General features: G+C 37.5%; 5 protein-coding genes across 7 annotated transcripts; 3 read left to right on the forward strand and 2 right to left on the reverse strand.

Moving 5' to 3' along the window:
* Window positions 1-221: 221 nt before the first annotated feature.
* On the reverse strand, window positions 222-4,513 carry LOC141898652 (DNA primase large subunit-like). The gene is made up of 13 exons (XM_074784677.1): window positions 4,483-4,513; window positions 3,641-3,833; window positions 3,373-3,482; window positions 2,963-3,039; window positions 2,761-2,881; window positions 2,573-2,668; window positions 1,986-2,123; window positions 1,693-1,836; window positions 1,417-1,599; window positions 1,178-1,304; window positions 1,012-1,094; window positions 720-876; window positions 222-616 (listed from the first exon to the last, which is right to left on the reverse strand). The coding sequence occupies exons 2-13, from the start codon at window positions 3,795-3,797 to the stop codon at window positions 435-437; spliced, it is 1,575 nt and encodes a 524-aa protein (XP_074640778.1). The 5' UTR covers window positions 3,798-3,833; window positions 4,483-4,513; the 3' UTR covers window positions 222-434.
* A 94-nt stretch (window positions 4,514-4,607) lies between these two features.
* LOC141898653 (peroxiredoxin-like 2C) lies at window positions 4,608-7,314 on the forward strand. Its single transcript, XM_074784678.1, has 7 exons — window positions 4,608-4,950; window positions 5,056-5,092; window positions 5,410-5,441; window positions 5,532-5,585; window positions 6,108-6,228; window positions 6,359-6,484; window positions 6,939-7,314. Exons 1-7 carry the CDS (start codon window positions 4,750-4,752, stop codon window positions 7,064-7,066), a joined length of 699 nt encoding a protein of 232 aa, XP_074640779.1. The 5' UTR covers window positions 4,608-4,749; the 3' UTR covers window positions 7,067-7,314.
* A 355-nt stretch (window positions 7,315-7,669) lies between these two features.
* Window positions 7,670-12,006, reverse strand: LOC141900245 (nucleoporin NDC1-like). Of its 2 annotated transcripts, none has more exons than XM_074787046.1 (14): window positions 11,892-12,006; window positions 10,824-10,938; window positions 10,624-10,725; window positions 10,357-10,528; window positions 9,946-10,178; window positions 9,781-9,829; window positions 9,522-9,648; window positions 9,347-9,439; window positions 9,174-9,255; window positions 8,568-8,767; window positions 8,355-8,469; window positions 8,175-8,275; window positions 7,942-8,096; window positions 7,670-7,863 (listed from the first exon to the last, which is right to left on the reverse strand). In XM_074787046.1, the coding sequence occupies exons 3-14, from the start codon at window positions 10,682-10,684 to the stop codon at window positions 7,800-7,802; spliced, it is 1,452 nt and encodes a 483-aa protein (XP_074643147.1). In that variant the 5' UTR covers window positions 10,685-10,725; window positions 10,824-10,938; window positions 11,892-12,006; the 3' UTR covers window positions 7,670-7,799. The 2 variants fall into 2 exon arrangements, with proteins under 2 accessions (XP_074643147.1, XP_074643146.1); XM_074787045.1 differs by lacking the exon at window positions 11,892-12,006 and adding an exon at window positions 11,217-11,329.
* Window positions 11,678-14,316, forward strand: LOC141900246 (proline-rich protein 5-like). Of its 2 annotated transcripts, none has more exons than XM_074787047.1 (8): window positions 11,678-12,106; window positions 12,353-12,433; window positions 12,536-12,584; window positions 12,668-12,725; window positions 12,816-12,907; window positions 13,014-13,095; window positions 13,180-13,401; window positions 13,626-14,313. In XM_074787047.1, the coding sequence occupies exons 1-8, from the start codon at window positions 11,844-11,846 to the stop codon at window positions 13,835-13,837; spliced, it is 1,059 nt and encodes a 352-aa protein (XP_074643148.1). In that variant the 5' UTR covers window positions 11,678-11,843; the 3' UTR covers window positions 13,838-14,313. The 2 variants fall into 2 exon arrangements, with proteins under 2 accessions (XP_074643148.1, XP_074643149.1); XM_074787048.1 differs by having other exon boundaries at window positions 11,954-12,110; window positions 12,389-12,433; window positions 13,626-14,316.
* Window positions 14,317-14,372: 56 nt separating this feature from the next.
* On the forward strand, window positions 14,373-22,883 carry LOC141900186 (uncharacterized). The gene is made up of 11 exons (XM_074786960.1): window positions 14,373-14,626; window positions 16,229-16,477; window positions 16,572-16,814; window positions 17,143-17,373; window positions 17,482-17,703; window positions 17,831-18,055; window positions 18,182-18,421; window positions 19,198-19,419; window positions 19,675-19,887; window positions 20,109-20,339; window positions 20,631-22,883. The coding sequence occupies exons 1-11, from the start codon at window positions 14,557-14,559 to the stop codon at window positions 20,858-20,860; spliced, it is 2,376 nt and encodes a 791-aa protein (XP_074643061.1). The 5' UTR covers window positions 14,373-14,556; the 3' UTR covers window positions 20,861-22,883.
* Window positions 22,884-22,963: the final 80 nt, after the last annotated feature.

Below are 22,963 nucleotides of genomic sequence, written 5' to 3' on the forward strand. Positions count from 1 at the left end.
GCTATTAATCAGTGCGCACTGTGTGTACTATAGAAGAAAGCATGTATTGTCAACCTGAATACACACACAATACATTCGTCAAATACTAGATTGATTTATCCTGGGATTCTCCAGTACGTTCATACTGAAACCAGCAACTCGACAAACAGATGGCTACAGTCGATCAAAAAGCATGCACAAAATCAACAAATACAGGGTTTTAATTAGATATTTTGATATATGCATTATCGAGTTTTATTATTTTTAGTAATAATTTTTACATATTTTACATCAACCCAGCAGAACAAAATGAAGCAATCTATGTCGCTATAGAAATGATGATACTTCCTCAGTCCTCAATTACATATTGTAAATCCAGGTGAATATTCTAAACAAATTAAATTACAGTTCGGAAGCCCATCCTTAATTGTAACAAGTACAAATGAATGATTATCTTATGATTGTTCATCCATGTCACACTCCATTAATAGTTTATCCATTTCTTCATTGTCCATGTCGTCCATTATGTTCGACGTGTCGGTCAAAATTTTCGATTCAGTTTTGTTCATTTTCTTGGTACTAGATGGCGTTTGAGAACCTCCTTTCACTATCCGTACGTTAGACGTCTGCGATACCGCTATAGAAATAAACAAATAGTTTACAATAGAGCACAAGTTTATCAAGATTCTAGGACGTTTTATCATGCAGATTTATGATCAAATAAATCGAAATCTACGTACATTCGGGTTTGCGTTCTCCAGATTCGTATTTTTGACTTTCCTCGAAGAATTGATTTGGATGATTAACGGCGATTCCAGTATCATTGACCATGTGAGTAACCTCAAAATATCTTCCGCATGCTAGTTGATAATGGCCACCCTTGACGTATGCCATAACCTGCCGAAAAAAAAACAAATATTTTGAAACACCATTATATGCATTCAATTGTAAGGGATTCAGAATGTCCGAATTGTGGTGGACAGCTGAACCGAGAGTACTAAACTTCGCGACAAATTTAGTTAAAGTTCTCACGTCATCAATTCCATCCTTCGATATGCCTTTAGCTTGGAATCGTTGTCGCAGTAGTCCAGCATCGCTATGTTTGAATGGGCATCCTATGAAATAAGAGTAAGTCAATGAACTGTGATAGAGAAATCTACTAACTCAATTATTTTACAACTAAGAGGCAACTTATTACCGTGACTATCGCCTTGACCGGGAGTATTAGACATGATGATTTTCATACAGCTATACGGAGTATAGTCGGCACGTTTGCCTTCTTTACCATAGTTATGGCGTATATTGTACGCATATTGTTTATCAAACTGAAAATGCAATAATTTCATTGAAGTTTTTTTTTTCAATCGTAATGGGAAAAGTTTCTACAGCGTAGGAAATGAATAGGATTGAAGGCGATTTCAAGCCTGAAAGACTTACCTTATCGACATCCATGATCTTCGAGAATTCCGCTCGCCAGAATTTCAAAGCCTCGTCTAACGACATTCCGATAGCTTTCAGGAACAGACCGTACTGCATACGACCCCCGTGTTTCAGATGATGAGTCTGTCGTAAACCTTGATGCACCTGCTGCATGCATGGCGGAAATGACTTTTTAGATAGCTGAAGAGACAAAGAGAACATTCAATAAGATATTGGTATGGTAAATAAGTCGCACCATTTGTAATTGAGGTAGTGAAGCGATATTCTAAATACCTCATCGACCATAGCAGCAGTTACTTCACCAGTGTTAGATTTCTTATTCGTGTAATCTTGACCGAAATACCCTTTATTCAGTCCATTTAAAATTGGCACTAATCGGTTGTCCTCTTCTAGATTTGGCAATGCTCGCGCTGTCACCTGAGGAAGATGCAAAACTTATATCGTATTTCACAGATGCTAAATGGATGCTGATTGAAAATCATTTCCATTGTCCTGTACAATAGGGACACATTTCCCATAATTTTCATCAGATCCTTGAAATATCAATCTGTTTGCATACTACGTACTGATAAGGCGTGCGAAAGATTGGTTCGAAAAACACCGGCAATTAAAGACACAAGATCGCTGTGAGGTACGTAAGCGTATCCTTTTTCTAAGTAGATTTTTCGAGATCTGACGAGATCATGAGCTTCTGTAAAGGGAACCTATAAAGAAAAGAACATTTCCCGGTGAATAATTTGATAGACAGCTTCTTTACAACATTTCTTCAGATCCACTCAAGTCGCATTGTGTCAAAAATTGATGATCAGAAGTGAAATTTTGTCTTAAACCGTTCAGTGCTGACTAATTAATATCCTATAGTGCTGGAGATAATTTGAAAATTCTAAACAATTCCACCCTAGTGTGTTGAACAACGGGAATACCACTATAGTGCGTCTACACTGCAGCGCGGTGTATCGTTAGCTACTAGTATTTCACTATGTTTGACACGTGCTGCCATTTTTCAAGAGAGATAATAAATTACTAATTACATCAATACACCGCAGTGCGGTGTACTAGCAAAATCTATCACTGATTTATACACTGCACTGCGGTGTAGACGCACTGAAAGGGTTAAAATGTTGTCTGTACTATCTACTCTACGTATACATACCTTGAAATAATCAATACCCTGTATTTTGGCAGGCGTAATATCGTACGAAGAGCTAACCAACAGAGGTTTCAATCGTTCGCGCTCAGCTTCTGGTATCTATTTCATAAGAGGTCATTAATCATTAATAATGGATTTTTTATTAATTTGCAGTAGATATCATTTTCGTTCTAGAAGTAATTATTACTTACAGGTGAATAATCCAAGTTGTTGCTGTCAAGAAATAACTTTATGTTATTCGAAGATTCTTCAGTGAATCTGTGACGAAATAAATCGACTTCCTGAGTAATGAACCAGCGTTTTAGATCTTCGCTAGAATGATACGTAAGAGATAATCGTTCAATATTTCAAGTAGAATTCTAAGTAACACCCTTTCCTGATTATGGTACTTACGATTTACAATATGCCAGCCTTAGGATGAAATGCGAAATTTGGTCTTTCCTTATATCATTGAAGTCACATTGACCAGGCTTAAATTGGAATCAAAACATGTCACTTACAAACAACAAAGTTGGAATCAGCCAATAGTCTCCATTTTCCGAAATTTAGACTCCAGGGGCCAGTTCCTCAAGTTAGTTAAAGTTAACTGGTGGAGAGCTGACATACTGACAATTAAAATTGCACTGATGGTATTTATCTGCCGGTTATCTTTAACCAACTTTTGAGCAACTGGCCCGAGGCATCTTAATATTTCGAGCTCAATACCATGGATTTTAAGGCCTGGATTGGAAACATCAATTCTTATTACACTACAATGATTGTTATGAACATCCCCAGGCCAATCATTATCCATCTACACCAACCTTATTGAATGTTTTGATATTGCTTTTCTTTAGTTCTTCTCTTAGGGCATCTTTGTATTCTTTACTCGATTTCACAACCCGAATACCAATTGTTTCGACACTTTTAAGGGCTGTTAAAACGATAAAAGTGATAAGGCTTAAAAGTTAAATTTGAATTTGTTCCCTTTCAACAAGGAAACTGGTTTTCTTCGGAATTTTCAGCCACATAAGACAGCGTAATCTGGTGTACTGATTGTACATAACAAGAAGGAAAGATAAAAAATCTAACCTTTAGCTCTTTCCGCAGCAAATTCTTCAAATTCCTGCAATGTTATATTATCAATTGGAGGCAAGGTATAGAGCTGCAACCCGAGGTGGTCTCTTTGTAGTGACTTGTTTAACGATTGGAATTTATCATCCTTCTTCCGCCTTCTATTAAGCTCCATTTTGCTGAGGAGTCGACTAGCATTCGCTCAGAAAACCTTCAAGCAAAATCAAGATATTAATATTACAATAAATGATCGATGTATCGAGTTAGATTTTATCAGGCTATATTTTTCAAGATATTCACAGGGACCTGGCACAAAGATCTGTTGACACTTTCGTTTATCATAATGATTAAGCAGGACAGGTTTACTAACAGACTACTAGTTAATTATGTTAATTACATAATGTTATGTTAATTACATGATTTTAGACTGAAGAAATATTTCTCATATGTTTTAAATAAACATTTTATCATCTAATTCATTTATATTGTGGGATTTTACTCCTATTTTAATTACACAGTTAAATGAGTTTTTTTTGTAAGGTCTGAAGGATAAAAAAGGACAGGGCAAGGGTCAAAATATTCGCATGCAGTCTCTTTTTGGTGAAAATAATTGGTATTATCTCAATATACTACCAACAACAATTAATCTTACTAAATCGAATTGAATAGTAACCGAGGGGAAATATAATTCCATTGAAATTTAACTTGATTTCTTAAAATAGAACAATTTCGACCAATCTAAATAAATAAACGGTCCTTTAACTGAAACATATCGCGTCTAAGACAATTAATAGTTTAGATTACAATGCATTGAAATATATTTGGTTCGATTTCATGTAACAATTATCCGAAAAACTAACTTTATCAATTTATTTAGCTTCGAAATTGGCGGACACTCACTTGCCAAACACTTCCGTAGTCTGATTGAATTGTATTGGTTTTTATTGCACCATTGTTTTTGTCATCTCGTCTATGTTCATCTCGTATTATGCAATCCATAACAATCTGTGAGAATCTTTATTACGGCAACTAGCTGATTGAATTAATTGTGGGTTTGAGGCTCTTGGATTAATTTTGTTGGGATTCGAACCCACACATACTGCTTCACAGGTTGCGGCGATGTCAATATGGCCGACCCAGAAAATGAAATATCTGACTGCAAATCAGTCAAAGATATCCGAATAAATCGCGGTATTGACTTTGAAGTTGAAATAAATGAAGTTGACCTCGAAGATGTGGCCGATTGTAATGTATTCGATGAATTTGGCACCGAAGTTAGGTTTGGTGATTTGTACAAGCATCGTAAAACAATAGTGATTTTTATTCGTGTAAGTTTCAATCGGCCAAACAAATAAGTACCGTACCAGGCCAGTCAAATTTAAATATGTCGTATTGATACTTGTAACTGTAAGCCTACTACATTCTCATTTCAGCATTTTCTGTGTTATACGGCTAAAGAATATGTTGAGGGTGAGTGTAATTTCACAGAGAGATGGCCTAGGGCAGGCATAATAACGCAAAGCCAAAGAAAACGACTGTGCACAGGGGGGCTCGTATCAGAGAAGAGATAGTTGTAAAAACGATAATCTATTAATCCAGTATCTGTAATATATATAAGAAGATAACTTATTTTTATATATATTATAGACACTGGATTAATAGATTATCGTTTTTACACTACCTACAACTCTCGGATATGAGCCCCTGTGTTTTTGACCACCGCGAAGTCGCTTTGTATCTTCTCACCATAAGTGATCTCAATTATGGTGTTTTCGAATCTCTTTCAGATTTGGCTCAAGTTCGTTCAGAGGCACTAGAAGTAATTATAAATGATATTTCATATTTTTAGCGGCACGTGTGAATACACGAAATCAGTTGTTACATCTCATCATCTGTTTTCTACTTTCAGAATGCTGACGTGCAGCTAGTTGTGATCGGATGCGCTCCTTGGAAATTTATACCAGTGAGTCCCTACAAAATCTTTGATTTTTTAACTGATAAATCTGTAGCATATGCGCACTAGAGTTAGTTTCCTAATCGTTGGTGGTAAGCTTTTTATAATCGGATGGGCTTATACCAACCTTTAGTCTGAATACCAGTCGTTTTTACGGTTCCCTACAACTGGTTGTTTGTAGAACGACCGGCTAGGTACTAGACTAACCAACCTTATACTTATGCAGGCGCGTTGGAAGCAATGTTTTATTGCTGCGGCCAAATGCCGATTTCGGACAGATTCTTAATATTGCCGCGGCGAATTGACTTATTAAAAAACGCGGTATTCAAAGAAAAAAAAAAAGTCATTCAGTAAATTATTGCCGCGGCTTTGGCCGCTGCGCTTCCAACGCCACTGTTATGTGGTTTGTGAAAATATAAAATTGTAAACCCGTATTCAAGATTTGAAGCTAACTCCTGCAACTGCAACTGCGCACTAGTTATTGGCATTTTTACCGTTTTTAAAAAAAAACTCATTTTCGTTACATTTCAGGTTTTCAAAAGAGTGACAGGATTCACTCAATACGCTCTGTACTGTGATCCTGACCGGCACATTTATAAAAAGTTGCAACTGCGTGAAAAAAATCTCTCATTTGATTCCGGATGTCGTAAAGGTTGGTGAAACAGTTGTTTGTTTAATCTCTTTATTTCATTTGAATATACCATAATGAGAATTCACTTAAGATCGGCTAAAATGAGCGATTTGAATGATTTGTTATACTTCTCTTTATTTTCATAATCTAGAAAGCAAACACGTGAAATCTGGAATTATATCTGGTATTATGAAGAGCGTTTGGAGAGCGAAAGATCATCCAATGGAGTTTCAAGGCGACGTCAGACAGAATGGCGGTGCATTTGTCATTGGTCCAGGTAAGCAAAACATCTGGGGCCAGTTGCACAGTCGTGACTTAAGTCAAAAAGTGGTCTTAAATCTTAAGACCAGTCTTAAGTTGTTAGATTGGCTATAGAACTAAGTTGGTCTTAGACTGGTCTTAAGTCTAAGCCATGACTATGCAACCGGCCCCTGGGGCCAGTTGCATAGTCATGGCTTAGATTTAAGACTGGTCTAAGACCAACTAAGTTCTATACCCGATCTAACAACTTAAGACCAGTCTTAAATTGTTAGATTAGCTATAGAACTAAGTTAGTCTTAGACTGGTCTTAAATCTAAGCCTTGACTATGCAACCGGCCCCAGTCGTTAAGATTAATGATTGTTTTAAAACTTAAGACATTTGAGCAACTGTCCCCTTTCCTTTGAAAATGTATCGGAATATATGCCTTTGCTGGTATGAAGTTTTGACCCATTTGAAATTTTCATTGCAGGAGACGAAGTTCACTTTACGCATTACGATAGAGACGCGTTTGATCATGCGGCTATTAATACAGTTTTACAAGCAGCCGGTCTTCCTATGATGAGTTTCCCGAAAGATCCGCGAATATTACACCTGTGATTAATTATTGAACCTCCGAAATGAGAGACATTTTCAAGAGTTGAGCGTTTTAGCATCAAATTTATCCAAATGGATCAGATATTTTTAGTCGATTGTGAACTAACAACTGATTCAACTGACTGGTTGTGCAATGTAAAGATTGTAGTATATATATGATACATGACACTTTAGGGACATGTTGGTTTCACTAATATTTTTGATACTAGTCTAAGGCATTTTGTTTTTCACACAATATTTTACTCTATTAATTGTACAATATATATCGCTCTTATGATAAATAAATAAAAGGTAAATTCAACACAGATTTTTTCCTTGCTTTGTTCTTCTTAGCAATAAGCAGGTATTTGGTCTTGCGATCGAGGGTTGGTAGTAATGGTTGCTCCATCGTGCTTTTGACTTACCCTTCTTTCTCCTTTTGCGCATTATCAGTTGATGGATTACTGGTAATCTCAGATTGACCAATGAAATCGATTTCCACTAGAATAAATTTCCACTTAGTTGAATGCAAGTCAAACATGACCTCGGAGCCCCACAGTGAAATAATTCATGAGTCTGGGTGTTTGCGAAGATTCAAACTTCATTATATTTACATTGATACTGGTGATATCTTAAATGCAATACAAGTATAACTCTTGATTTATAAATCAATTGAATTTTCAGTTGTGCGCCGAGTTCCCTGTTCAGCGTCTGCACATATTTAACAGCAACTCTAAATGAACACCTTTCTGCACATTCACTCCTTGTTTTCGAGAAAGAAATTCAATCTGCGGTGGTGCTCGCTACCGAGCGAAATATCACTATAAAGAAAAAGAAATAAGCTATTGCTTCCATAACTATGTGTATAGCAGTATTAATCGGGCCAAATTCAAACTTACTGCAGGTGATCCTTGAACTTGGCAGTTATTCTGTAAATTGACGACTTCAGATTTTGTCGTAGAGAAAGTCGCAATAAAACTAAACCGCTGTCCGTAGATGTTAACGTTGGCTTCTTCCAGATACTAGTTGTTAACTTGAAATGTTTATCAACGGCCTGTAGAAGTGAAATAGAAGGTTCATAAAGTATGTTTTTGTTGAGAATTATATACTCTAGTGACCTTGACCTAATTACCTCTTGTAAGGTCAGCAAACTGGCCAGGATGTCTGGTAACCACTGCTGTACAACTCCATATTCATCCTCAGAATATGAGGCCACAACTAGTGCTGTTAATGCTGGAAGTATTCAAGTTTGAAAATACTTAATTGGGAGCAGAACTACCACACAGTACATGCCATATAAAAATCAGTTTACCATCGGATGCCCAAATTTGCAGTTGTGCATTGGCGAAAAGCTTTCGACTTTGCATATACGCGATCTCGGCCAGGAAAAACTCAGCAAGTGGATGCTTTTTCAACGCCGCCAACAACTGAAATACAAAAATAAGCAAATATAGACCAGAATCACAAAGTCATTTATATATCATGGAAAGTTTATGTCTGCTGAATCATTTACTGTATCATTTACCTTATCTAGATAGTTATGTGGAACTGCGTCTTTTGGGGCGGATGGAATGCCTTTAGGACTCATAAGCTGGATTCGATCCGGGACTTGTCTCATACAGGAACTACTGTGTTCGTTGTTGAACTCGGTCAGTGTGAGAGACATATCTTTTATCACCGACAAACATTCTTTAACAATGTTATTCAAGTTGTGAGGATGGCCACCTAGATCAATAGAAATACTACACATTTAATAAAGTGGTTTAGAGTGGTCTATATAATATAGCCTCTAGGATAGTAAGGCTAAACAAAAATGATACCTTGTTTCTCCGCAGCGGCCGGGTCATTTTTGTAAAATATGATAAAATTTATAAACAGTTCATTTCTATAGCGGCCGGGTCTGTTATGGTGAAATTGATCACGATTTTAAAAAAAGTAATGTATAGGGTAGATAGGCAGCCGGCCGGGTCAACATTTAAGCTCAGCAGAGTGGAGAAACAAGGTATCAATTTTTTTTGGCCTAACTAAGAGATTTTCTTTAAAGCTTATGTGAGGTGTAGGCATACACTACCATACACTATTACTAATAGTATATGCCTACACCTCACATAAGCTTTAAAGAATTACTAACCTGGTTGACTCAAACTAAACACTTGTTTACGTCTTTCTTGCGAATACTTGGACAACTGGCAGAGATCGTGAAAAGCCAAATACTGAATGGAAAGACAATGAAAGATTTAACTGATTTATACTTGCACATCATTTTGAAAACAAATATTGAGGAAATTTTGAATCAATTTTTACCTGAACTAGAGGTTGTTTGCTGCAAGCCAAGGCATTGTGTAGACAGCAGTTAATATCACTTTCCATTACTGATTCAATAGGAAAGACATAGGACTGTGAAAATAAAAACTATCAATCAGAACATCACAAAATTAACTGGTTCATTTTAGTAAGATATTGATTAGTTTTCACGTACTTGAGTATTATAAACTTTGAAGAAGAGTACTCCAAACAACCAAGCCATGTTAATAAAACTTCCCAGCAAGAAAGTTTGCCACAACAGCGCAAGATCTGTTATTCCCCACAATGACGTCAATGAAATCCTAAAATGCAACACAGATAAGGTTTCATTTGAACTCTGGATTTGCAGCGTTGTAGCAACAACCAAGAAGCACTCTGAAGTATTTTTTGCCGCCATATCACTCTGTTGGAACGAAGCGAAATAGTGTACTTACTTCTCACTTAAACCTAACGCACGAAGAATCCAACCTTTGGGTACTCCTCCTGAAAACAAAATAAAAACTCTGAACTTATTCTTTATCTAGAAAACACTTCATTTCATTCAGTAAATGTTGTCAGAGTTTTCAGTCATGAACAATAACCAACCAACCGTTACTAACCTAAGAAGAAATAAATCAAGTAGAAATATCTCAATTGACGAAACGATCGTCGCGCCGCTCGCTGAATGATCACGATCATACGATGTTTGATTTGAAAGAATCTCGGCTGTTGTATATGCGGGAATCCCATCCAGTAGTCCCGTCGATAGAAGAAACAAACTCCGTAGACGAAGCCGACAAAAGCTCCGTAGCAAACCAAGAACAAGTGATACTCATTCAGGCATAAAGCGTCGCTGAAGAGACACAATCAGATCTTATCAAATTACTGTAAGTTGCAGTAAAGTTCGTCAGCGAAAAATTTGAAATTAACTGATTACATATTTTATTGCAGTTTACAAAAGTGACCGGCCCGATGAGGAGAAACGAGGTATCATTTCTTTATAGCCTAAGAGCTAAGTTTTTTTAACACACCTATCGCTTGCACATGAAACCGTCAGATTCATGTAACGACCTTTGATCAGATTTGTTGCGCACCAGCCACAAACGCATCCAGCTAATGAATGTCCAATCGCGTACAGAAAACGATCTGGTCGTGCTAGATTCCACAAAGCCGTCAGCCGCGTAGTATAGATTGTTGGAATTACTGAAATATATGGATCGGAAACATAGATTAGTGCATTAAGACGACGCACACATTTTCACTGATAATTCAGTTCGCGACCATGAAGTAATACTTACCGCTGAAGTGTTTCCAGCTAACAATGCTTACAGCTAGAGTGACAGCACCCAGTATAATCATATAAAACCAAAATGACAGTAAAACTAAACAGCATGACGTGGCTGAAAGTAAAATCGTTGTCATAATTAATCATTAAAGAAACATTGAGTACACTAGTGGTATTTGAGCTAGAGTTGATTCATTCTACTCTTTAATTTACCTTTTATTGCGGATAGCGGATCAATACCACTAGCAAATAAATGATATGTAAGCACAGAGATGGGTAAAGTGAGAATACAACCGAATTGACTGGATACTGTCCGCCACACAAACACCTGAAATTGAAAATCGTAATTTAGAAAACGATTTCAGTTAGTCGGCTACATTTACTAACTAAATTGAAGTCATGCTAAATCCTGGTCAATTTTAATCTTTATAAATCATTTAGCAAGACAGAATTAGAGTAACTAACTACAAGAATACTACACAATAAAGTTTCATTTGTATTTGATTTTAAGATCTATCAGCACGTTCTTTCATTAGAATGTTTGCAGGTTTGATAAAGTATCCTTTTTTCTTAACCATACAACGTCTAAGGAATCGGAAATTTTACCTCAAGCATGAATTTATTCCCAATTTCATTCATTTTGAAGTGAAAGATTCGAAATATTTCAAATTTGCCGGGACTTTATTTCCGAACCCGGAAGAAAAACGATTAACCAGAGAATCAGGACGAGGAAGAGAACGTGGACGTGGACGTGGACGCGGAAACAATTCAAAACTAAATTCAAGATTTATTGCTTCTTGATAAGGCCTACTTCGGCGGGCTGGTTGGTCAAAAAGATAAATTTACTGAAAATCTACACTAATTCTAGTGGAATTGCGATATTCTTGATTCCTGCGGTTGAACATAAGGGGGGAAAGCCATAGCAAGGTCCGCGTCATCCAGGGCATTGGAAGGCACGAATCCGGCATAGTAAACTTCCCCGAGCTGATACACCAGTATTGACATAGGCGTTATCTAAACGAGATAACGACGTTTGTCCTAAAACAATATTCTAGATAAACACTCATGGGACTGTGACCGTGTTCGGTCGCACTTATTACCAGGGCCTATACTAATATCACTTATCTCCATAGTCAAAGTGAATAAGCTAGTGCTTGGGATGAAATCCAATTCAAGATTCCGGGCGAAGGATAATTATTTTTGTGTCGTTGAGTGATTGAGAAAATTATTGCTATGGATAAGCGTAAGTCAATCCGTAGTCTGGTAAACGATAGCGCTTACCTGACGAGGTTGGAATCGCACGGATCGGTGGGAGAGTTACGGACGAAAGGATTGGCGCCGGCGACTCCACCACCGATGGTGAGATCTTCGTCGCGACCAGATTTACTGGCGCCGTCTCCGGTGGGAAGTCCTACGTCTATGACGATACCGCGCGTAGCGACTGTAAGCACGATTCCACATCAGAGTCTGACATCCAAAAATGAGGAATGGTACAGGCAAGTAATTGAGAAACCGAGTCATTCAACACTCGAATTAGAATTAGATTCATAGAATAGCCGCGTTTACCGGGTTTAGAATAAATAAAGAGACGAGTAGTACTTTAAAGGTAAACTAAATGACCAAAAATTCATTAAGACTAGTGTAGAATTTTTGATTTGACGCATTGTAAGCTACTCGTCTCGTTATTAACAGTCAAATTAGTTTACGTATTTAACGATCCTCTTCTTTTTCATACGACGAAGAATTCAGACAGCCATTGTTTCATTGTTTCAAGGTAGAAAATTGGAGGACGGTCAAATGGCAAAGCTTTTAGAAAATATCAGGTAACACAATCGAAAATTCGTCAATTCAAAGCTTGCTAATTAAAAGAAAAGATTGAAATGAACCTGAAATGCAGTATCGATCTAATGTATTTATCTTTTTAGAAATATGGTAGCTTCTGACGTGGGTCCTTTTATATACGAATATTTTAAGGTATTTTCGAGGTAATTTACTACATTGATAGTCCACCCTATATTGTCTATAGTCAAGTCGGATCTTTTTATTTCTATATTCAGAATCAACTGTTAAAACGGGGCCTAGTCATCATGCGAGAATCACTCAGGGATCGAGAAGGTAACGTTACAAATAAGATAAAATATCTTGGAAATAGTATAATCACGTCTAAGAGCCATTTAAACAGATAATTTTGTTATCAATCTGTAGGTTTAGAGTTACTGATCGCACTGGGAGAATTATGGAGAAATTTCTTCCGGCAAATTTTACCAACGCTAGAGATCCTGTTACGGCCTATTCAGGTATGCGTTATTAGAGAAATGTTTTATAGAAGGATCGTATACTGATTGTAAATTACTGACTGATACCAATCATCATTCTTCTGCCGAATCGTTCTCATTCATTCAGACAACTGAATTCTCGATACGACAAGTTTCATTGCTGACTTTTCGGGATGTGATAGTGCTAAAATTCTTCTCGGAATTAACAGGTTTGTGCTGAAGCTACGATCAACAAAGCTTGAAAAATAGTGATTTGTTTTTGGCAAACTCCACGATCAATTCATGCATTTCAGGGGTGCTAAAGAATACAGCAACTGTCTCACCACCAATTAGACAAATGTTTCTGATACTGCAAGGCATAAATGAGGGTTTTCCACCGACGGAAAATCGACTGCAGTTAGAATGTCTAGTTGGCCTAGCAGTTAACCCTTACATTGGATTCAAGGGCATTTACTTCGGGTCGTCAGAACCGGCAATCGAAGCTACAGAAGAAGCTTACAGGAAAAAATCTTCCAGTAAGTATTAGTGAAATTTTAGCGATGCCTTATATGGACGAAAATGGTTGGATATGGTTTTTCCATTTATGCAAAAATGACGTTGAGAATCTTGCAGTGAATGAGTCTTGGCGTATCCAGGCAGCTAACGATGAAATTGCTTGCATGAAGTAACTGACGTTCGCGAAACCAATATTCCATCGAAAAGTTCTCATCGATACGTGTTGATTAATTTTCAATTCCAGTTACGAAACCACCATTCCTTCCATTTCAAAGTCGGCAGCTGAGCATCGACGTTCAACGCTTGCCTGAAAACAACGTGTGGGGCTTGTACAAACGATACGGACACGTCAGACAAGCAAGTATTCCAGACGTCAAACTTCATCTACGCTTGCACGAACTGAAACAAGACGATGCTCCTCGGAGATACAGTTACGACGACTACGCTAAGACCTAGGCGATCCGATTTACACGACGTAGGGAAACGCTGAGACAGGAGACAGAAACATGTTTTCGAGCGTTTCCCTGTGACGTGTGACCTGTGCGAGAGAAACGAGAAACACGGGAACAACGTAGCAAAGATCGAACGCATGTTTGTTTCCGTGTTTCTGTGTTTTTTTGTACGTGTTCCCTGCGTCAAGTGCGTTATGGGCTTAACTTATATGAACTCTACTATGCTACGGATAGCTTTAAAGCGAATAAATCCTGCTATTTTTATAATCCTTCAGTCATTGTTTATTTCATGTTAATTCCGTGAACTCCGAAATCATGAAATAAAAGGAATCACTGAAAGTAAAGTTGCAATAACCACAGTAATAACTATGGAAGGGCTGATCTCATCTATTAGATTGTACACACGTAGATCGCCGTGACAATATTGTCGATTACGGCTATGATTTCATTTGATTGGAAGATCATACGGATGTAAACCGTGTGCGCAGATTCATTTTAATTACGCAGACTATCAGATGATTCCGCGGAAACGACGCAACTTCGCGACGACAGTCAACATAGATAAAGATGATTTAGAATTTCGCCGCGTTGTCGCGGCCAAATACACATTAATTAGTTTACGATCAAGGTGTTTGCCATGGATATTATCTGATGCAGCAATATCCCGCACTCATTTTGATATCGTCAACAATGATGAAATGAAAGTGTGAAAACGAATCGAAAATGAAGTCACAAATTCTGTTCAAATATGCTGTTCGTTGGTACACAGTGGCTTTCATAATCACAATAGCGAGTAAGTAAGCACCGCCGAAAGTGTATTTTTTCCCATACATGATGTAGATGTTGATTTTGTTTCTAAGTACTGATATGTAAGATGAAATTGGCAGATCTCAGACATTCACATATCCAATCGCTGACGTTTTTTTAGTACTACGTATTTTGAAAAAAACCGTGTTTTGCATTTTTGTTTTGCAAACTAAATAAACTGAACATTTCTGTAATATTCGAGTCTTAAACCATTAAACCCTTTCATTCCCGATGATATACGTACTTCATGAAAAAAAGTATTCTCCTGAAAACAACGAAGTTAAGACCCAATTAAACAGATTTCGCTTTTTTTCTAAAACATTTTCATCGAAACCATCGAACCTAGGCAATGTTGACAACGGTGGGAATGAAGGAATGTACAAATCTGTGTACAAAACAACCTAACAAAATTAAAGGCGTCAATCTAAAGCAATATGTCGGTGTATTTACTTTCATTAAGTTCCAAAAGCAGTGCTCTATAACAAGCAATGCACATGCACCAACTTATAAAGGAATGAGGTGAAGCAGTCATTATGTTTTACATAAACCCGATTCGCACTTGCTGCCTAAACTAGCGTAACAAGATGTACCTTCCTGTATAGAGTTAAAACGTCCATATAAAGTTCATTTGACGCAGTGAATAATAGAAAAGCTTGCAGGCAGTGAAAAATAGTGCATTGGCAAGATTGACAAATAGTTTATATGCCACAGAAAATGTTAATTGTTTTCTAATGTTGTTCACGGAAAACACCCATAATATGATACTACCCCTGGCAAGCAGCTAGAATATATTTGAGAATTTCCCATTGAAATCTATGATAATACTATTTCAATAAATGTAGTTCATTGGCCAATTCTATCACGAATGATGATGCAGATGTACGTGGATAAACATACGTTTCACATGATTGATTTTGTGCTCTCGGGGAAGCCGAAATGATCGGTCATTTATTTAAAACAAATCCATTACAGATAGCTGGAAAATAGTTCTTTGTGTTAACCAACAACGCTGGGGATGAAAGGGTTAGGTCAACATCTCATGTACCCTCGTAACACACGATGCTTCTAAAAAACTGAAAAAGAGATTTTCGCTAAATTTCGTGTGTTTTTCTCGAAAAAAAAGAAAAATGAAGGTGAAATTAAAATACCAGACAACTGCATAGATTTATCAGTCTCTTGCGTGTTTACGCTGATCGAACCAATTATACTAACTGGTCATTTTGACGAATGAGCGTGCCTCATCAATTCAAATCTTACCACGCAATTGTTTCATCACATCCACAGAATTTCAGCAAATTGTCATTGTCAAGGTGAATCTAGTCATTTCACCGCGTGGTTTTATACGTCTGCATTCTTGAATCAATCAATCGCTCAATATCAACACGATACTATCAATTTTCAATTGTATATTAACGCCCCTTCGAACAATATTCCGAATTGATCATGATTTTTCGTACTATCATACGATTTTATTTTCAAATAAGATGATGTTATGAAGCGTGATAGAATATTTGTATATCATAGAAAAGTAAACTCGACTTTTATAGGGTTGTATGCTTACATACGTAATGCAATATCTAATTTCCAGTCGCTCGATCGAAAGCTCATACGTATCATCTCGAGTCGGCGTTATACTGTACTGGTCCTCTCATCTCGCCGGACGTTCAAGCGACAACGCTTTCGTCCTGTAAACACGGTTGTGATATACGGTCCGAGTGCTTCGGTTTCTCGTGGGACGGCAACGGCATGGGACGAAAGTGTTACATAATGCAAGAGAGTTGTTCATCCGGGTATTATTACGTCGATGGCTCGTCTCACGAGTATCGAATTCGACGAGGTAAAACTGAAACAATCTTCTAATCACCGAGATGAATACTGCATTGAATATCGCGTAAACAGGAATGTTAATATATGAACAACAATCTTTTTAGAAATTGATGGTTACAAATTGCATGAAAACGTTGATTGTCCTTATGACTACATCAACACGACCTTAGCTGTAAGCCGGGAACGATGTAAGCTAATGTGTGACACAAATGACGACTGCCGGGCATTTTCCTACGCGATCAATCCTACGTTGGCCCCTGATCCAGTTTTCAAGTGCATTTTGAAGGGAAAACCGTGTTCAAATCGCACCTATTCGGCTACAACAGATCTGTACTATGAGAAACTAGGTTCGTTCTTACTTTCAAATAATATAAACTATAAATTACAATAAACGAGAAAAGATAACTCGCAATGTAACAAATTTCCATTCATATTCGAAAATATTCAATTCTTTTTAAATATTGAGAGTACCTTAGATATATATCTCAGATCTTTATTTACAAAGAAATTATAACAAGTTATACAAATTATACAGTGGATGTACATTCAGAATATGAAATAATAATATCCCAATGAAGCAAATTGCTTGTTACACATGTAGAATGTAATTGAGAGGCTCTCGGGAATACCACAGGTTCAGGTCTTTGACTCACAGTATCCTTTCTACGTACACAGAATTACCAGGTAAACTTGATGGTTATGTTCTGAAAGCAGGGATCGCTTGCAAAAATGTTACACCAGCCAGCACATCAGTAATTACCCTGGCGAATTGTAAAGACCTCTGCGACAGGGATATAAAGTGCGCTCAGATGTCTTATGCGAGTGATAATGACAAATGCAACATGTACAGAAACGTATGTATCCTAGTTATCGGTCTGGGAACAACATACAGCTATATCAAGAAAGGTAATATATTGACCCATTATTCATTTAAATTTGCAAAATAATTCAACATTTTTTGCCATTTTCATTAATGTCTTTGTAATTCTAATTATCAAATTCCCTTCTATTAAGCAATGCCCGGCTATATCGTGCACGAATCGTCGAATTGCCATCAGGCACCGGGGCAGACGTTTACGAATTTGAATTTGAACTCGTGTCGTGATGCGTGCGACCGCCAATCGGATTGCATCACGTTCGTTTACGACGTCGCAAACTTCACGTGTAGACTTCAAAATAAAACATGCATCGATGCAAAATCAGCAGCAAAATACGACCTTTCATATAGCAAACTGCGTAGGTTTATCGAAGACATGATATGAAACATGTTTCCACCATGTGTGCTTTCTTACCATCTGAGATGCCCTAAAATAAAGGCTTCTGTGTTGTACTATTATTTCGCATGTATATATTTCTACTGCAGATCTACCTGGTTATATAATGAAATCGGGTTTGACTTGTCATGGTACGAATTTCACGACATATTCCCGCGCCACGCTGCAGGACTGCGTGAAACTATGCTCTACCAATACAACATGCCGATCGTTCGTTTACAAGGATAATCTCACGTGCCTCGTACCCACAGAGGCTGCCTGTCCGTACAACGATCTCAGAGCTAGTGAAAATTCTCATTTCTATATGAAATTTAGTAAATATGTTCTTCAACCGACATTTATTTGAAAAGAATTGCTGATAGCGTTTATTGTGTACATAGTTGAAGTTTAAGTTGTAATTGTCAACATTTTCTTCTGATTTTGAATTGAACTCATTCTAGAATTCAAGAGTTATTACGCATACGAAAGAAAATCCTGTCAGAACAGCGACAAGCGGTTGAAACGTGCCTCAAACCTGACAATATTCGAATGCAAAACCTCGTGCGAAGAAAGTCACCAGTGTCTGAGTTTCAATTTCTATGAAAATTTCACTTGTTCACTGTTGACCGGATGCAATACGAGTGACCTGCGAGTGACCGGTGTTGATGGTATACCACCATCTCACCATTTCGAGAAGATTGGTAAGATACTATTTCTTTCGACATATGGCCACAGGGGTCTTAGTTGAAGCTCGGGGGGGGGGGGGGTAATAAGTAGCTTAGATCCTCCAATATTCTGGCAACTATATGAATAAACAGCTGGAATATTTGAGGATAAGCTACTATCTACTCCAGGCTTCAACAACGAGCCCCTGTGCACAAGGTGATAACCTGTAACCAAAGATATTCCTAATTTCGCTATTTCAAAAGCAGTACACACATGATGATTAGCACATTCTCGTTGATATCTTGATACGTGCGTCACAAATAGGATATAAACCGATCTATCTTCGTTTAAGCTGTTAGCATTTATTATGATTACGTTTTGATTTGAGATACTTTGTCTCTATGCTACGATTTGAAGAATAATTTCATTTTTATGTCGTTTGCATTTCATCTACGTTTTCGAACCCTTTTGAAAGTTGACGTGTTGATTAATAAGTGATGTACATACCACTTAATGGCCGAAAGCTTTCAAGCCATGTCAATGATATTTGACTTCTAATGGCACGAATGTTGAATCGATGAGATATGATGGATTAAATGAGATTCGCTCCGCTGCACCACCACGAAATTCCTTCATTAATATGTAATAATTTGTCTAGCTTACGTTAGGTGATTCATTATCCAAAAAGCTCCTTCTTCAACATGAAGTGAAACCTGTTCATTTTGATAACGCCATATTAAAACCATTCATTGAGTAATCATAGACTGCTGCATATAGAAAATTTTAATTCCATCGTTGATTTATTTCTTAGCTATAGCTGGCTATTTCTTGAAAGAAAGAGCGTATTGTCAGTCGACTTCGATACCGACGCAGAAATCGTTGTACGATTGTCAGCGTGAATGCGGTTTGAGGGAAAGCAACTGCTTGTATTTTCTTTTCGACGGCGGAAATGGGTCTTGTTTGACGGGAAGCGAGTTTGACAGTCCATGTCACGGCGATCCATCCGATATCTGGAATTTTTACATCAAAAAAGGTATTACCAGTTTAGAACACTGTGAAATGAATGTTTAATCTGGATCCAGTTCCACGGTTCTGAGTTAGAGTTAAAATTAGTTCAATTTCAATGACTTAATTCTTAGTCAAATCTGAACTCACAACTGTGGAAATGGGTCCTGGTGTTCAGATCACTAATCAATGCACAACGAATAGTCGAATTTCCCTTATTAATGTATACAATGTGTAAAATCGCTGTTACAACCTATGTATTGTCCGTGCACAAATCTTTCAGAGATCGCTGGATACTTCATCAAACAGTCAACCATTTGCACCGGTATGCATTTCAAGAAAGAGCCAGTAACGCCTTCAGAATGCAGGGAAGAATGCGACGCGAAGGCCTCGTGCCCGGGTTTCACATTCACTAGTGGATTTAGCTGCATGATAAACACCGAAAGCTGCGTGTCAATGTATTCGAACACGACGAGCGATTTTTACATGAAATTAGGTAAAGACGTCCGGAATAAAAAAGGTCGTTTTCATCGAGCTTCTTTTGAAAATAGCTGCCCTTTTTGCTCGACGATTTACCTGGGACATTAAATTTCGAAGTAAAACCAATGTCCCGAGTAAAAGTAATGTCCCAAGTAAATCGCAATGCGATGTCGAATCGGAAATGAATGAAAAAGCACTTATAGATATGCTAAAAATTAACTGATGCAATTTTTTCAGACGTAGAAAACTATTACGTTATACCGAATCGAAAATGTATGGATAAAGGCGAGAATACGACGACCGCGTCGGGTTCATTGCAGCATTGTAGCACGGTGTTGTGCGATAAGAACTGTAAGATGTTCACCTACGACGCCGACAACGCGACATGCACCTACGGCGAAAGAAAACGCTGCGTTAACTACGACCAGTTCGTTCTGTCCCCGGGACATTTTCATTACGAAAAATTAAGTAAGGACAATCGTCGGTGAAATAGTAATGTCCGTGTTGTGGCGATAGAGAATCCCAGTTGAGTCTGCACGCAGCAACTATAGAAACCCCTTATCGCTTCCGTAGAAATGATACGGAATCAATATCTTAAACAAAAAAACATTCGCATCTACTGATGATAGTATTGCTTATCGTTATTGTACGGTCATCATTACTATTTGAAATAACCCCAGAATAATTCTAAGAGATGAATTTGGACAGTTTGAATACGAGTCAGTGTCGATTTACTGCAAATATTTCGTTTCCTTCCAGAAATGAGCAAATACAATGATGGCCAGTTGATAGCAGCGACTTGCTCGGGTAAAACAGTATCCTCCGTAAGCCCGGTGACATTGCGAGACTGTTCTCTAACATGTGATAGTACCGCTGGTTGTAACGTATTTACATTCACCCGTGATACATTGAACTGCAGTTTTCTAGAAACATGTCAGCAATCTGATGACGCGACGAATACGTACTTATACATACGAAGTAAGCTTTAACTTTTTTCTGAATATGAGCCAGTCGCCAAGTGGTCGCCCTCGACGTGCAGCTAATAGTCCAATTTCTCAACGAAAACACTTTAAATTGTTCGAATACTTTGATTAACTGTATATTAAGTATGCATATTTAGTAAATTGCAAATTAAGTGGATGTTTCTAAACGTTATCGGCGATGCTGTTATGGTAAGTAGGCGTAAGTATGATTCATTTTTAAACGTCGAATAAAAGTAGCAATATATGTGTACCGTATGTGCGCGTTAACAATATCGAACAACGAAATACAGTGTTGTTGCAAGATATTTCGAACGAATCCGGGCCGATATCGAATCAATATCATCGATGAGATATTATTCAAATGTATTTACCAATATTGAAACACATTCATATCTTTACGATAAATACCGGTACACATTTTTACAATGATACAAACACAATATGTAACATAGCACATTACATCATCGACAGTTTAAAGACCACAGTTCGGGACGCAATTGAAACTATTGTCAAACGCAATTAGCCGCGTAATTAGAAACCGTATGGGACACTAATTAGTCCAACAATGTGTAAACAATTACAAATCATATGTAATTAACATCAGAGAATGCAGCAACGTGCCCAAGTACACACATGACTAGCCTTATTGGTCTAAAATTGTTAGTGATTGTTCGGGAAATGATGACAAGATAACAGGAGATAATATTTTGTATGCGGGATAATTGAGTATGATTAATGAGGTCAGATCTTTTATTGGCCGGCTAATTTGGTACTTTGCGTTCATTAAGCTTTTCATACCATTTTCAGGAAATCGCAGTGCTGATTTTAGCACGCTTAAATCATTATTCGGTTTTTCGTCCAATTCCTTGCCCCGACCTCAAAAATTAAGATTCGTGGCCCCGGTTCATAAAATGGCTATCCATTTGAAGGGTAAGATAATTCTTCTCCGTTCCATTCCAAATGCATCCAAACATTAATCAAATAACCCTATTAAGATTGGTCTGTGTTGAAATACACTTCAATAGCGAGTTCTTGCAATTTGACGAGTACTGTGCACTGTGTATAAAACATCACATGCACCGAAAAGATACCCAGCGACAAAACACTTCAAACACGAATTTCATAATGGATATTCATTCTCTGATCTTGGTTTATTGCCAATAACGACATATTCTATTTCAGTTTTATTCCCTCGCCTCCATAAATCGAGCATCACTGGACAAATCACGCGCATATTCGAAGTGACGTTTAATCGCTTTAACGGTATCTATTTCAGAATTGACCGCGAACTTGAACCTTTCACGTTACCCTGGCGACTTTAATAGTCGTACACGAGATAATTTATGTTCAGTTTAATTACTTCAGTGAGAATTACCGCCTCTATGTTGTTGTTTATTGTCTATACGCCAGCAGTCGGCTGGTCGCGCTGGCCGTGTCGCCATCGGCGAAGTGAGGCGCATTTTTACATTCTGCAGCACAATACACGACCCGCATGAAACGACCTAAGCTGATGTATATGATGATCCCACGAAGAATGAACGAGCCTCGAATGAGACAATTCGCATTTATTATCTCCCCATTGAAAAAAAAATCCAATGACAGAAATGATGTGCGCTATTATTTGATAAAAGATTACTTGCGCTCGTTATGTGTAATTATTTGGAATTACATATTTATCATCTCAAGCCCTAATAACCGGTTACAAATGAGATTAATTCTATGCATCTTTGTTACAGTAGATTACGTTAAGGCTTTCTGATTTGTTCTAATAATTTACGTGAAAAAAAATTTGTTAAATTATCACCGATTCGACAAACTAAGCCCGGAAAAACTCTCTTTTTCGAAGGGATTTGCTGATGTTGTCGTGATGTTAAATTTAGTACCAATATTCGGGAACGCCGTGCAGAAATCATTTTAAAACGTAACGGTTACTTCCCATTAATATAGAGAGAATCCAACAATAATAGTTTTATCGTGGAATTCTCTATATATTATCGTCATAACACGGATATAGTGTTTCATCAATCGTGGTTATACTTCCCATCGCTAGTGACATAAACGAACGAACTGTCCGCTCATTTCTACTGATTTTCTAATTCAATCTATAAG

Source organism: Tubulanus polymorphus, chromosome 2 (assembly GCF_964204645.1).
Source record: "Tubulanus polymorphus chromosome 2, tnTubPoly1.2, whole genome shotgun sequence".
Classification (NCBI taxonomy): Eukaryota; Metazoa; Nemertea; class Palaeonemertea; order Tubulaniformes; family Tubulanidae; genus Tubulanus; species Tubulanus polymorphus.